The sequence below is a fragment of the Elgaria multicarinata genome, chromosome 17 (genome assembly GCF_023053635.1).
Source record: "Elgaria multicarinata webbii isolate HBS135686 ecotype San Diego chromosome 17, rElgMul1.1.pri, whole genome shotgun sequence".
Lineage (NCBI taxonomy): Eukaryota > Metazoa > Chordata > Lepidosauria > Squamata > Anguidae > Elgaria > Elgaria multicarinata.
This window is the reverse complement of record NC_086187.1, coordinates 9,983,316-9,998,225: the sequence shown is the minus strand read 5'-3', so window position 1 is coordinate 9,998,225 and position 14,910 is coordinate 9,983,316. Positions and strand designations below refer to the sequence as shown.

The 14,910-nt window shown below is 41.6% G+C and overlaps 1 protein-coding gene across 8 annotated transcripts in view; it reads left to right on the top strand.

Annotated features, from left to right (window-relative positions):
- Positions 1-14,910, top strand: part of RBFOX1 (RNA binding fox-1 homolog 1) — a 1,470,150-nt gene that overhangs the window by 412,802 nt on the left and 1,042,438 nt on the right. For all 8 annotated transcript variants that reach the window (XM_063143444.1, XM_063143446.1, XM_063143439.1 and 5 more), the window contains one exon: positions 14,445-14,492. In XM_063143444.1, coding sequence (XP_062999514.1) covers positions 14,445-14,492 — 48 coding nt within the window. The remainder of the gene's footprint in view (positions 1-14,444; positions 14,493-14,910) is intronic.

Below are 14,910 nucleotides of genomic sequence, written 5' to 3'. Positions count from 1 at the left end.
GGCGCATTCACACTTGTAATCTTTCGTAAATGGGCCTTTACGGACATTAATTGGGAAAGACACAATTCCTGAAGCCGCCATTATGATGAAGCTTTGGACGAGGGTGGTTGGTGGTCAAAGATCAGTGTGGCAAATTTGCTACAGCACAGCAAGCTGGATCTGGGGGGTGTACAGGCACAGGGGAGTCCTCTGGGCTCCCAGACCCAGTTGGGCATCTGTGACATCCCTACTTGAAATTAAAAAAAAAAATGTGGGAGAAGCCAAGACTAGCTTCCTCTGGCAGGCCTACCCAAGTGAATGTTAAACCAAGAATTTTAAGATATCTTGATTGTTATTTTGATATTGTATTGGTTTTATATGCTCTTTTAATTAACTTTAAGTATTTGATTTATTTTGTATTGTTGTACTAATGTTGTTCCCTGCCTCAGTCCAAAGGGAGAGGCAGGTAAGAAATAATGATAATAATAATAATAATGATAATAATAATAATAATAATAATAATAATAATAATAATAATTTATTTATATAGCACCATCAATGCACATGGCGCTATACAGAGTAAAACAGTAAAACAGTAAATAGCAAGACCCTGCCACATAGGCTTACATTCTAATTAAATCATGGTAAAACAATAAGGAGGGGAAGAGAATGCAGACAGGCACTGGGTAGGGTAAACAGGCACAGGGTAGGGTAAAACTAACAGTATAAACTCCAAACAACATCAAGTTATAAAAGCTTTAGGAAAGAGAAAGGTTAATAATAATAATAATAATAATAATAATAATATAATCTAGGCCCAGGGTTTTCCATTGCTCTTAAATGGCTGGGTTTGAATCCCTGTGTATTCAACCATGATAGTGCAGATTTAGTGTTGTCTCTGGGAAGACCGTAAACAGGGCCGGCAGAGCCTGGTGGATCCAATGTCAGTGGGGTAGTGAATCCGCTCCGGGTTCCAGTCAGAACTAGGGATGTTGTGAGTGCTTGAGGGTGGGGTGGGGTGGAGTCCCTCCTGCTCGGCCCCTCAGACTCACCGAACCATCTTCCCCTGAGCTGTGCAAGCTGTCACGAATCGCTGGATCTGTCCTTGAGTGCCTGGCAGCTGTTTTATGTAGGGTGACCATATGAAAAGGAGGACATGGCTCCTGTATCTTTAACAGTTGCATAGAAAAGGGAATTTCAGCAGGTGTCATTTGTATGCATGTCGCACCTGGTGAAATTTCCTCTTCATCACAACAGTTAAAGCTGCAGGAACTATACTACAGCTATACTGTGACCTGATTTAAAAGAGGGCAGGGCACCTGCAGCTTTAACTGTTGCGATAAAGAGGGAATTTCACCAGGTTCCCCATATATATAAATGACACCTGCTGAAATTCCCTTTTCAATACAACTGTTAAAGATACAGGAGCCCTGCCCTCCTTTTCATATGGTCACCCTAGTTTTATGTAAATATGGCAACTCACGTGTTTTTGGAAATGTAAACTTGTGGAAGTGGCAGCCTCACATCCTCCCCCTGTCCTCCTTTCCATAAGGTCACCCTATCCCAAGTATAACACTTAGCTCCCTGCAGAAATGAGTGTTGGTCATTCATTTATATGGAAGGAAACAGAGAGGTGCACCCAGGGAAATACCATGAAGAAGTAGCTCCAGAGTTAATATTCAGGGCCATGATTCAGTCACAGAAAGGAATTATGATGTGACCATTTCCACAGGGCTCCCCTGCATCTTCCAATTCTACACACTCGAGCCATGAGGACACTTGCGTACAAAAGCACTCTCACACCATTGCAGTGTGAGGCTGCTAAAAGAGGCCAAGCTCCTTTAAGAGGAAAAGGCCTCACCTAAAATCACCCAAACTCTTATTTAAGGATCAATCTTGCTCTGCCCATTGCTCTAGTAACATAGAGTTGTAGCAAGCTTATTTGTCTTTCAGCTCCATTTGGATTTTTTATGGGGTGCTGATCTATTCCTGCCTTTCCCCCCTTTTTCCCCCTCACTTATGCAGACCCCTTCTCTAGATCTGTCCCAACACTGAAACCCAAGCGACAGCAGTGGCCAGTCTCATGAAGGCTGTGCCACAATGGAGGCAGTACAGGGTGTTGACAGTACCCATGGCCTGAAATGGTACAGAACACTTAAATATTCTCCCCCTTCCTGCCGACCAAAGCCATTGACCATGAAGCCTAATCTTGTCTGCACGGCCCCATCAGGGTAATATTTCTTGGTTGTGCAACAGTTTGATAGAATATTGGGAAACGGCTTGATATGGACAGATACCTGATAGCCAAAAACAATTGATTGTCACCTGAATAGATAGATACCTGATAGCCAAAAACAATTATTGTCACCTGAATTATCTCTACGTGCACATGTGTGTGTGTGTGTGTGTGTGTGTGTGATTGCACAAGGGGGGATTTTAAAATTACTTTGCCAACTGAATTACACAGATTTGTCTACAAGTTTAAATGCCAAGAGGAATACAGGTTTATGGTTGTGCAGCTGTTGTGACAGTTTGCTTGGAAATGTGCCCCATTCTGAAAATAAATGGTAGTCCAACAGCAGAAGTTTCAGTGCAGTAAAACTCATTTGAAGGGAAGTTATCACCTTTTCAAGTATTGTGTATCAGACAGCATTGTTGATCTAGCTTGATTCTTGGATTCTTATCCCCTAACCCCCATCCCATCATCAGACAGAGAAAGCAATGAATTAACTGTCTGGATCAATATTTATTTGAATGTGTTATCTCTGGCTATCTAGTTTAGGGATAGGGGTGGAATTTGGTTAGATTGTATTTTAATGTGAACTTACCTAATTTTGCATCTGGAACCCAATATATCCACTGGGACTCAGTTATCCTTCAGTATCTGCACTTCTCAGAATTTTGCAATGGGGCGGGGGTCTCTAATAATAATAATAATAATAATAATAATAATAGCCTTACAAAAATGCATATACTGCATGCAAAAAATAATACATTAATGAAAATAATGTTAAAATGCATTCTATTAATACAATCGCTTAAAATGTGCATATTAGGCAGGATTGTGTACAAATATGTATGCATTAAGATAAATTCACATGGAAATGTGTATGAATTTTCATGTAAATGCTTTCTCCCCACTGTTAGGAATGAAACAAATGTAAGGCTGGAAACAATGAGAAAAAGAAAGAAGGCAATACTGACTTATTTGGCTTTCTTTAATCCAGTTTCTTCTCAGACCAAATTGGTGTACAACTCAGGTCATTAATTCTTTTCTCATTGATATGTGAGTGTGGGATCTGTGCTCTATAATCACACTGAATTGAGAGTTCTTACTGGAATACAATTTCTGAAAAAGGTCCTGAATTGTGTTAATGCCAGCATCTGACAACTCAAGGCATCTGTTGGGACCTCAGACCATTTAAAGCATGTCCTGGGGGAGACACCTCCAACCTCCAATCAGTGCCTTAACAGCTGGGTTTGGGAGCTGCCATTTTCATTGCACATGAATCCCCAGTATAGCATTGTTTCAGGGGATTGTAGTAAATTAAATGGTGGATCTCAGCCAACCCAACCTGACCAAATAAGCTTGGGCCCCAGCAGAAGATGATTTGCCAAGGGACCCCTTAAACCCCCAGCTGTTCCTCTGGATTAGGAGTTAGGATGAGGCCAGGTCCACAAAAAGCATTTCAATGCAACAAAGACTGAGAGTATAGAAGAAAAGGTTTGACCAAGGAGGAGTTAGTCCAAGCTTTCCTTCCCAGCCTTACTGTATGCTGGACTAAGGGAGCCTAGAGGAACCTTTCTTCTATAGGGGACAGAGAGAAATACTATGGAGCATGTGGTGTGTGTGTGTGTGTGTGTGTGTGTGTGTGTGTGTGTGTGTGTGTGTGTGTGTGAGAGAGAGAGAGAGAGAGAGAGAGAGAGAGAGAGAGAGAGAGAGAGAGAGAGAGAGAGAGAGAGAGATGTTCTCTGTGCATTCAAGCATTTGAAATGGGGGGAAGTTTTGCATCCTGCAAGACTAAGTTTGAATAAACTAGTGGAATCATTCATTAAACAAACTACACCTGATCAATGGATATAAATGAAACATGTTACTGCTACAGACTAAAAAAAAAAGTGAACTAAAATGTTTTTTTACTAGCTGTGCTGCTAGGTATTGTGTCCCTCTTCCCCCCTTCCGGCAAAATAATAATAATAATTCTTTCGATGGCTTTGACCTGTTATACCTTGGTAAGTTCTCCAACTCACAGTTTGACAGGTGCTTTAGAACCCTTTAGCTGTGAATAAATAGGAGTATTGCAGAAGTTCTGTGAGATAAGAAGCAACTGTGATAGCTTATTCCTGCTTGGGTCAATAAAGTTTGGATTTGCTGACCTCAGCTGCTCTCTCTTACCGTAGGGTTATCTGTCATGCAACCCAGTTAATGCAAACTTTGTAAAGGTCAGACCATCCAAATACACACAATTTGCTTCAATGCAGCAACTGTTGTGCATTGCCAGAATGTTTACAAAGCAGGTGTTGGTCATATCTGAGCCAAACTATTTTTTAATGATGAAAGTATTCTATTTTTAAAAATTAAATACAGTTATTCCCCAACTGTGTGTAACTGGAATAATTTTACACCCTCCTCCTCTTCCTCCTCCTCCTCTTTTATTCTCTAGTTAACTTGTTAATATCAAATGTGACTTTTTGCCCCCAAACTCCAACAGGAAGACAAAACTGGAGGTAACTTGGCCCTGAACTTACTTTACTTTTGCTTCTGAAATGTACTTTTCCTAATCTGATTCTTGGTTAGGATAAACCTTAAATAAGTCAAAGATTTGTTTGTTTTAAATGAGATGTATTTCACAATGGTTCCTATGTAATGATAAAAACAAAGAAAACATGATATTAAGGATAACTTTTCATAGTAGGGATGGACAAATCTATCTGTTTTAGTTTTTGTAATGATATTAAGGATAACTTTTCATAGTAGGGATGGACAAATCTATCTGTTTTAGTTTTTGTAATGTTCACCTATTTTCAGTTGTAAGTTCTTTCGATCCCATTTCTACATGAGTTTGCTTTATCTTCCCAAAAATCATATGCATTTTTGTACAGAATTTCAACGCATAATTTTTTTTCTTCATTTGCATTCCCCCAATGTATGTCTTTTGGCATGCAGTTTTCTCTAATGTACACATTTGGATGCAATTTTCACTAATGTGTGCATTTTTGTACTTTTGGGGGGGTTGGAGAACTGCATTGCAAAATTTGAAAAAGTGCAAAAACTGTGGGATAATTGTGCAGTTCGTAGATTCGTTTGGGAAGTATGGATTAGGACAATTCATATTAAAACGTGAACCAAATGAATTTCACCGACATTCCTGTACAATCAGAAAATCTGGTGCAATGACCCTCCGTTTTAATTCCCATGGCATTGAACAGACCTAGGGTACCATGTTCAGAACTCAAAATCTTGTGCATATAGGAAATCACATATAAATATTCCTCTCTCTCTCTCTCTCTCTCTCACACACACACACACACACACTGAATCGCACAGGTACTGTGCTATTAAATTAGGATTTTTTAATTTAATCTAAGCCAGCCAGGACAGAGACAGCATGCCCTAATTCCAAACTGTCCAGATTTTGCACCACCAGATAATGAACTCTGTTGTTACCTGAGTTCTACTAATTCCTCCTTGAAGCTCATTTTGATTTGTTCATGTTCCTGAACACGAGTGTCTTTTTTTTTCTTGGTCAAAAAAAGTGAACTTTCTATTCAGGTTTTTTTTTTAAGTGTGTATGTTTCCTGAAAAAAACTGCATTCTCCCCATAGCCTAAACTTTGAAAATGCAGATGTGTGTTAGTTTGTGGTTTCAAACACGAACAAGTTTGGGATGACCATTGCTGGGGAATCGGGACCTTTTTGGGCTTGCAGTATATCGTGCCTTAGCTGCGAGGCAGTTTCTGCAGCTGAAACTCTCCCCACGGCCTGAGTTCGATCCCAGCCAAAGCTGGTTTCAGGCAGCCAGCTCAGGTCAACTCAGCCTCCTATCCCCTCGAGGTCGGTAAAATGAGTACCCAGTTAGCTGGGGGAAAGGTAATCACGGCTGGGGAAGGCAACGGCAAACCACCCTGCTATAAGGCCTGCCAAGAAAACGTCAGCGAAAGCTGGCGTCCCTCCAAGAGTCAGTAATGACTCAGTGCTTGCACAAGAGGTTCCTTTCCTTTCCTAAATAGCAAATTGCTAATAATAATAATAATAATAATAATAATAATAATAATAATAATATATTTATTTATTACCTGCCTCTCCCTCTGGATCAAGGCAGGGAACAACGTTGAATACAAAAATACAGTAAAATACATAAAACTCATTAAAAACATGTAAATAACACATTATTAAAATAACAGCCAGTCATCTTAAAATTTGACTGAGTAGGCCTGCTGGAAGAGATCAGTCTTTATAGCTTTTTTAAAAAAATTGGAGAGGCTGTTAAATTGGCAAATCTCTCCTGGCAGGCCATTGCACAGTCTGGGAGCAGCAGACGAGAAGGTCCTCTGGGTAATGGTTGTCAGCCTAATTTTGGTTGACTGGAGTAAATGCTTCCCAGAGGACCTGAGTGTGTGGGGTGGATTGTACGGGGGAAGGCGATCCCGCAGTTAGCCTGGACCCAAACCATGTAGGGCTTTTTATGCTATTCCCAGAAACTAATTGGCAGCTAGTGAAGTGATTTTAAAGCTGATTTTAATTTATGTAATTAAGAAACAAAACAAAACTCCCTGAACTGGCCCTATTCAATGCAGATGGAATTAGATCAGTTTGCTGGAAAATGTGCTGATGTCCAACCCTCCCCATCCAGATGGATTTCTTTAGCATTCTTAAGAAATTGGGGGGGGGGGGGAATCCTGGAAATTACATTTCTGTCTGCATTTGGGGATGCCAACAGGTCCTGTTTGAAATGATTTGCTAACAGGACTGAAACTCTCATACATCCCTATCGGAAAGTGAAATATGTGGCTTTGAGGAGCAGAGGAATTACATTGTGGGTCTTCATGGGCACAGTTTTCCAGTGTCAGATGAGACCCAAGGAAACCCGTTTGGTATCTTCTTTTTTATAGTTACTGGAAGCCAGGCTTGGAAAATACCTTTAGATGGCTTGGAAAAGCCCAACTCAAAGGAGAGGGGAACTTCAGGAGCTCCCAACTTCATCTCCAGCCTGGATTAAAATATGAGCTAGAGAAGAATTGCAACATTTCCCCTTTCAATCAACCCTGTCCGCTAAATGCCACCCACTGTACTGGAAACAGGCAACTGTGCAGAGCAGGGAGTACAGCGATCCATCCTTTCCTCCTCCCGCTACTTTGCCCTGGCAGGCTGCCTATCAGAATTTGTAGTCTTCCCATGGACTACTGCAAGGTGAGCCAGAGAGAACACATCCATCTCTATTTTATACTTTTCGCCATCATTTTTTATTATTGTTTTGCCACACCTTTTAGCATTAGGTATCAGCTCCTTTTCATTTTAGTCGTTGCTTTTAGTTTTTAAGACCCTGTCCAGGATGGCATTAGCTCTGTGAATTACAATTTTCACTTTTTTCAATCATTCATTTCATTTCACTCAGTGTTTATTGCCCAAGGTTTAGTTAAAACTAAAACTACCTTAAGAACATAAGAAGAACCAAGAGTCCATCTAGGCCAGCACTCTGTTCACAACGAAATGCCCCAACGGAAAGCCGACAATTAGGACATGGATGCAACAGCACCCTCCTGTCCATGTTCCCCAGCAACTGGCGAACATAGGCTTACTAACTCTGATACTGGAGGTAGCAAGTAGCCATCAGGGCTAGAAGCCAGTGATAGCCGCCTCCTCCAGGAATTTATCCAACCCCCTTTTAAAGCCATCCAAATTGGTGGCCATCACTAAATCCTTTGGTAGTGAATTCCACAGTTTCACTATGTGCTGTGTGAAGAAGTCCTTCCTTTTATCTGTTCCAAATCTTCGACCAATCATCTTCATGGGACGACCCCAGTTTTTAGTATTATGGGAGAGGGAGAAAAATGTCTCCCTAATGCCCATTGGTTATATGAATAGTGTGCTGTTGCTCACATGCCCTGGTTGTTTGACTGTGGGAAGTGCAATTTATATATTCACATCACCCCCGTTTATTTAATCTGGAGTTTAGTAGACAGTGTTCCTGGTAGGTTGCATATATGTGTGCATATTAAACTAGAAATGTGGGGTTCCAATGATGCCTTTCAAAGTATATTATAAAAAGACTTAATAAGTGCATTTTGTCATTCTGAACTGTTATGCAATTTACTGCTTAATCTAATACACCCAAGTGTTTGATACCTAAAACAGCTGGATTTTGCAATCTGTGTCTGTGAACCCGTTAGAAAATTCAGCCAGATTGCACGGTCGTTTGCCTCCATCTGCTGGCCATTCTTAATACTGCACCATTTAGGAACTACAATAAACCGGAATGCAAATACTGGCTACAAATTGCTGGTAATGATGCAAACCAGGAATGCCTCCCAGACGCCTACAGTGTTTCCAAAAGTAAGAAGCGGACTTGTATGAAGACCACCCTCATCATGGGTCCAGGTCCAAGCTCTGTCATTCTACAGCATCTCTAAACTGCAGTAGTATTCCTATCCCTTGTCCATTATGCTGTCCACCCTGTTGCTAGCCAGACTCATAGAGTTTGTACACAAGCAATTTGTGTACAAGCAAACACTTCGTAAGCCAATTATCTGTGTTGACTTACTATGTGGAAAGTTGCAAGGGGGTTCTTATCATGCTTCTGCCTCTGATCAGGAAGCCAGGGCAGTGCTAGGATTAGGGGTGTGCACGGACCCCCCGCTCCGCCCCATGGGCCGATCTGAAAATTTTGGATCGGCCCGCTCTGCGCCGCTCCGCCCATACTCCACTCCTCTTCGCGACAGAGCTCCGGCTCCGAATCAGAGCTCCGCAGTGGAGGGGAGTGGTGCCAGGTAAGGCCGGGAGAGGAGGGTGGTGGGGTTACCGGGCCCTGCCACCGTCGCCACCCGTCCGCGAAGTTTAGGCCCCACTTGCGGCCCAGACTTCCTGGTTGAACCGCTGGCTCAATTGAAAAAGCCGACGGACCGTGGATGGAGGCAGGTAAGAGAGAGGAGGGCGGGCGGTTACCGGGCCCTGCCGCCTTCGCCGCCCATGCGGCGACGGCGGCAGAGCCCGGTAAGGGACCAAGGGGGAGGGGGGCCTTACCTGCCTCCGTCCGCAGTCCGTCGGCTTCTTCAATTGAGCCCGCGGTTCAGCCAGGAAGTCTGGGCCGCAAGTGCGGCCTAAACTTCCTGGTTGAACTGCGGGCTCAATTGAAGAAGCCGACGGACTGCGGACAGAGGCAGGTAAGGGAGAGGAGGGGGGGTTTACTAGGCCCTGCCGCTGTCGCCGCATGGGCGACAGCGACAGCAGCAGGGCCTGGTAAACCCCACTTACCTTTCCGGCAGAGCTCCGGATCGAGGCGAAGGATCCGCCTTCACCTCAATCCTCTTCGCCATGCTCCGCCGGCCCCCCAATCCTCTTTGCCTCTGCCTTAAGGGCAGGCGAAGCCCCCCGCTCCGCTTCTAATTCGCCGGTCTGATTAGAAGCGGAGCACATCCCTAGCTAGGATCATCCTCACCACTTTGCAGGGCAATACGGATGCTCAGCTTCGAAAGTGATCAGGCCCTTTTCGTGTGCCCACCCATGAAGGCAGTTCACTGGGCTATTACATAAGAGAGAGCCTTTTCTGCAGTGCCCACACACATCTCAAATAAGTTGTCCTTGAGGATTTGCTAGGCCCCGTCATACCTGGCTTTTAAGAAGGCCCTGGCAATTTAATTGTACGCTCTGGCCTTCTCCTGATTAAGTTTTATCAGACCAAGGTGTTAACAAAGCTGCAGGAGCCCTGCCCTTTTGACTAGATACAAAAGAGGGCAGGGCTCCTGCTGCTTTGTGATGAAGAGGGAATTTCACCAGGTGCTGCATGCATACAAATGACACCTGCTGAAATTCCCTTTTCTTTACAACTGTTAAAAGATACAGAAGCCCTGTCCTCCTTTCCATATGGTCACCCTAGGCTGTAGCTGCAATTGTGTTATAGCTCCTGTCCTATATTGGTGTTGTTTCCTGGAATACTTGTCATTTTTACTACTGCCTGATTTTAGTAATATATGGATTTTATTATGTGGCTTTTATTGTTGTATGTCAGGTTGGGAGGGCTCCTGCTTTGAAATGTGTCCTGTAAATATTTCCAATAAATTAATAAAAGTAAATAAATAAACAAACAAACAAATAAACAAACGAAGTCCTTATATAGCCAGAAAGTAGGGTTGTGTTCAGAAGACAGCTTAAACCATGGCTTTAACCATGGTGAATAAGCCTTTTTGCCTTTTTCACCATGGTTAAAGCCATGGTTTAAGGTGTCTTCTGAACAGGGCATCAGACATGGCAAGATGCTGTGGTTAGAGGGAGGAACATTTGTGTTATGCTTCCTGTTTTCCTGTTTATTTGATCACATCCAAATTGGGGCTGGTCATTGTGAGTCTCTCTCATGGGGTTGTGTGTTCGATTGATGTGTGGGAGATGTTTTTGTACCTTCCGAAAAGAACCCCTTCTTGAAGAAAGTTCTTTTGTGTGTGTGTCTCTAGCGTTGACGAACGTAATTAATTCCCTCAAGTATCTAAAACGTTGCCCTGCTGTGTTGTCTGGTGGAAGAGGGAGAAAAATGAAGAATAGCAACATTCAGTAAATTAACTGTGACATGAGCCTATTGAATTAAGTTACAAAGATGGCAGGTGTTGTTGTTTTTTGGTGTGTGTGTGTGTGTGTTTTGTAAACCAGATGACATCCTTTTTGTTAGTAGTACGGCTGGCAGAAGGAAATAGAGTAATATCACTACTCATTGATGTGTTCATCCTTTCCCCCGATATTAAAGATCTGTCCGCTTTTCCATGTAAGGGAGCTCATAGTTTTGGCTGTATTTTGGTAGTTATTTGAACATGCCTAGTAAATTGCGAGCCATGTACAGCTACTAGCCCTGATGGTTGTGTGCTATCTCCATTATTTGAGGCATTAAGCCTGTGTGCACCAGTTGCTGGGGAACATGGGCGGGAGGGTGCTGTTGCACCATGTCCTGCTTGTTCATCCCTGGCCGATGGCTGGTCGGCCCCTGTGTGAACAGAGTGCTGGACTAGATGGACCCTTGGTCTGATCCAGCAGGGCACGTCTTATGTTCTTATAGTTTAGGAAGTCCAACAAAGCCATAAAGCTTAGGGAACCGTCAATGCTTTGCCCTCCCCATAAAAAGATAAATGCCACTTACACATGAACAGTACATCTCCATCACCACACAGTGATCACATTCAGTCCTATTGTTAAAATGGTCTTCAGTGCTGGATGCACAAGCCTCAACCTTGTGTTTGCCTCCCCCCCCCCATTGCTAGGAATGGACTGATCTGCCACTTTCACTTTCTCCTGCATTTAGAGAATGACAAATCTGTCAATTTTGCTTACTCCCACTTTTTCACTTTTCCATTCATAAATTTGATTTTTTTATTATTTTTAAAAGTTGCCTGAAAATTCATAAATATTTTGTGCACATTTCTCTTAATATGCATGGGTGTTTTTGATTTTGGCCAGATAAATTTTTGCACACAAGTTTCCTTATATGTGACATTGACATTATTCCCCCTAAGATGTACATTTCTGTATGCATTGTTCGTTTGGCGAACTCCATTGCAAAATTCAGAGAAGCGTTTGAAGGATTTTGATGGAGAAGTGAGTTTTGGTTTGCGTAGTGGTTAGAAAGGGCACAATTAGGAATGTTCATATTAAAATGTAAACTGAACAAATTTATCGTCAATCTTCACCCACAAACTTGTGAATTATGGTAAATTCGTATTAAAATGAATTGAAACTCAATTGTGTCAAATATGAACAAATGTATGAATTATGGTAAATTCTTATTACAAATAAATGGAAACAAAATTGTCACATGAGACAAACTCAGAGACTTTGACCTTAGCTAGACCTAAGGTTTATCCTGGGATTGTCCCTGTTCATATAAATGACACACAGCATGTCCCGGGAGCAGGCAGGGATGATCCCGGGATAAACCTTAGGTCTAGCTAAGGCCTCTGTTCGGATGATGAACTAAGCCATGGTGGTTAAGCATTTTGAGCTAAACATTATGGCTTAGTGTGTCATGTGAACCATTCCTAACCATGTTGGCTACATCACTACAGTTTAAACATGTTCACTAGCCATTTGCTGCCAAAAAGTTAGCTGCCTAACCATGGCTTAGTGTGTTGTCTGAACAAGCCAATAGCTTCAGCTATTCCAAACATGGAAAGGACCATGTTTTGCTTGCCTGACATTTAGACGTAAAAAAAAAATGAGGAGTCTGTCAGAAAAAAAGAGCTGTCAACCCTAAATCAGGACTAACATGGTTGAATACACAGGATTTAAACTCAGTTATTTAAAACCTAACCCCACCCCCCAAGCCCTTTACATGGATGAACAAATTGGCTAGTTTCAGTTTCTCCAATATTTGCATTGTTTACATGGTCAGTTCTTTCCATCCAGAATCTGAAGAATTTTTTAATTTTTAGTACATTTTAATCAAAAGTGAACTGAGCTGAAATTCTCATGTGTACTCTCCACTGGCACAGCTGTGAGGATGAGATTGGAAGCTTTGCCTTTCCAATTAACCTTTGTTTATTGTTGTTTTCAAACCTGAATGTGTGGTTGAGCTTTACCGTGGTTTTGTGAAATAAGCCACTGGGTTGTATACCACAGTGGGAAGTTGGCTTGTGTCCCTAAACCAGGGATGGGCAGATTTTAGACATGTCAGATCCATTTGCTGTCAGTTGATAGAATCTCTGTGCTTAGTGCAAAAGATATATACCTAGAATTAAAGAATGCTGAGAGCAATAGTGAAAATGGAACTCAAATGGGTTCCCTCCTCCCACACGCAATAGGTATGAAAACCTAAATATAAAATGGTTGTTCAATCTAGAGTGCAGGGTTGCTATCCTCCCCCAAACCTGGTACCCTCCAGGTGTTTTGGACTTCAATTCCCATCAGCTCCTGCCAGCATGGACAATGATCAGGAAATCTGGAAGTTGTTACCCCAAACATCTGGAAGGCACCAGGCATTTCAGCAGGATCATTTTGTCGCTGCTATTGTCAAACCCCTGGCAGTTGGAAATCCGTGCCAGTCTACTGCAAATCACCCAGTAAAGCCAGATCTACCCTAAATATTAGTTAAAACTAACCACAGTTGAGAATAACCATGGTTTGTTTGGGTTCAGATATGAAAAGTAAAAGTTGGGACTTTAAAATGGGAGAAAAAGCTTCCAAACTGCTCATCTCAGCTGGACCAGAGGAGGAGAATGCACCATCCTGGGTGTTATTCATGTAATGCTAAACCATAGTTTACAGTTATTTTTGGATGAGGCCAATATATCTGTCTTCTGTCATTAGTGGTCTTTCTTGCTCTTTTGGAATAAGTCTGGTTCCTGTGATCTTTTGAAGACCCTCTTAAATCTTATTCACATGAGATGATGATGATGATTTAGAATATTTACATATCGCTCCTCATTGAAATATTTCAGAGTGGTGTACAAGATAAAATGAAAATAAAAACAGAATAAAACAGTTAAAACAAATTTTAAAAGAAGCAAATACAGAGATTCAAGGCTGCATATTAAGGAAAGGCTTCCTGGAATAAAGATGTTTTTCTTATCAGGCTTAATTGAAGTCAGTCCATGTTATTGAGCATAAGTTTAACGATATTGGGTAAATTCCAGCATAACTCCTATGTAGAGGTAGCATACATTTCAGTTGGTCTACTCTGAAGTAGGAATTCTCCAGAAATTCAAGATAAGACTAAAATGAGTTCAGATTTCTAAGAATCCACAGCACATTGGCCTCACCATTTTACATGGAATCCACAGACTTCTAGATGTTGTTGTTGATGATGATTATGATAATACAGAAATTCATTTTCAGGAAAATACACTGAGACGTAAGCCATGCTGGAAAATATACGTGGGGAAAAGTCAAATGGAATGGAGACAATACTCTAAACGTTACATACTAACATAAATTACGTAAATCGTTGAAAACTTTCTTATGGATTTATTTTACTTTCCGCATAACAGAAAAACACACACACAATTGAATCCAGAACGAACAACACGGCACAATCCACAAAACACACAGGGGATGGATTTCATGCAATTCAGACATTCCTAACTCCAAGTAGGACTTGTGCTGGATTTTACCCATTATACATATAAAAGTCTCCACATGATATCAATGGTTTAAACCACCACCTGCATCCCAGATTAAACTACCATTCTATTTTTAGGTTTTTAGTCAAGGTTCTTGGGAGAGAGGATTTTTATTATTATTACTTCTAATGTTGTTTTCTTATTTATTTTTAGGATACTAAAGTGGAGTGCAGCTCTTGTGTAGAAACGGACGACAGAACAGTAAGTCCTTCATTTTGATAGCATATATTTTTTCCTGATACATATTATTCTGATGGGTTTTTAAAAAATGGAAGTGTGTCTATCCTGTCAACTTTACGTCTTGAATGTATACGTTTCACTATACAGTAAGTCAACTTGAAACCGCCTTCTCCCACCTGGTTTCCTCTGTATGTTTTGGGCTACAACTGCCAGCCTTCCTGACCATTAGCTATATTGCTTTGAACCATTAAAAGTTAAAGTCCAAAATGTCTAGAGGGCACCAGGTTGGGGGAAACTTTGTTTTAAAAATATATTTCATTGATATTGGGTATTATCTTCTTCTTAATGCTGACTTATTTTTATGTGTTGGATCTAAATTAGCAGGAGAATTCATAGACGGGCGTAAGATGGGGAGGAAGAGAAAAAGAGGAGTGTTCCA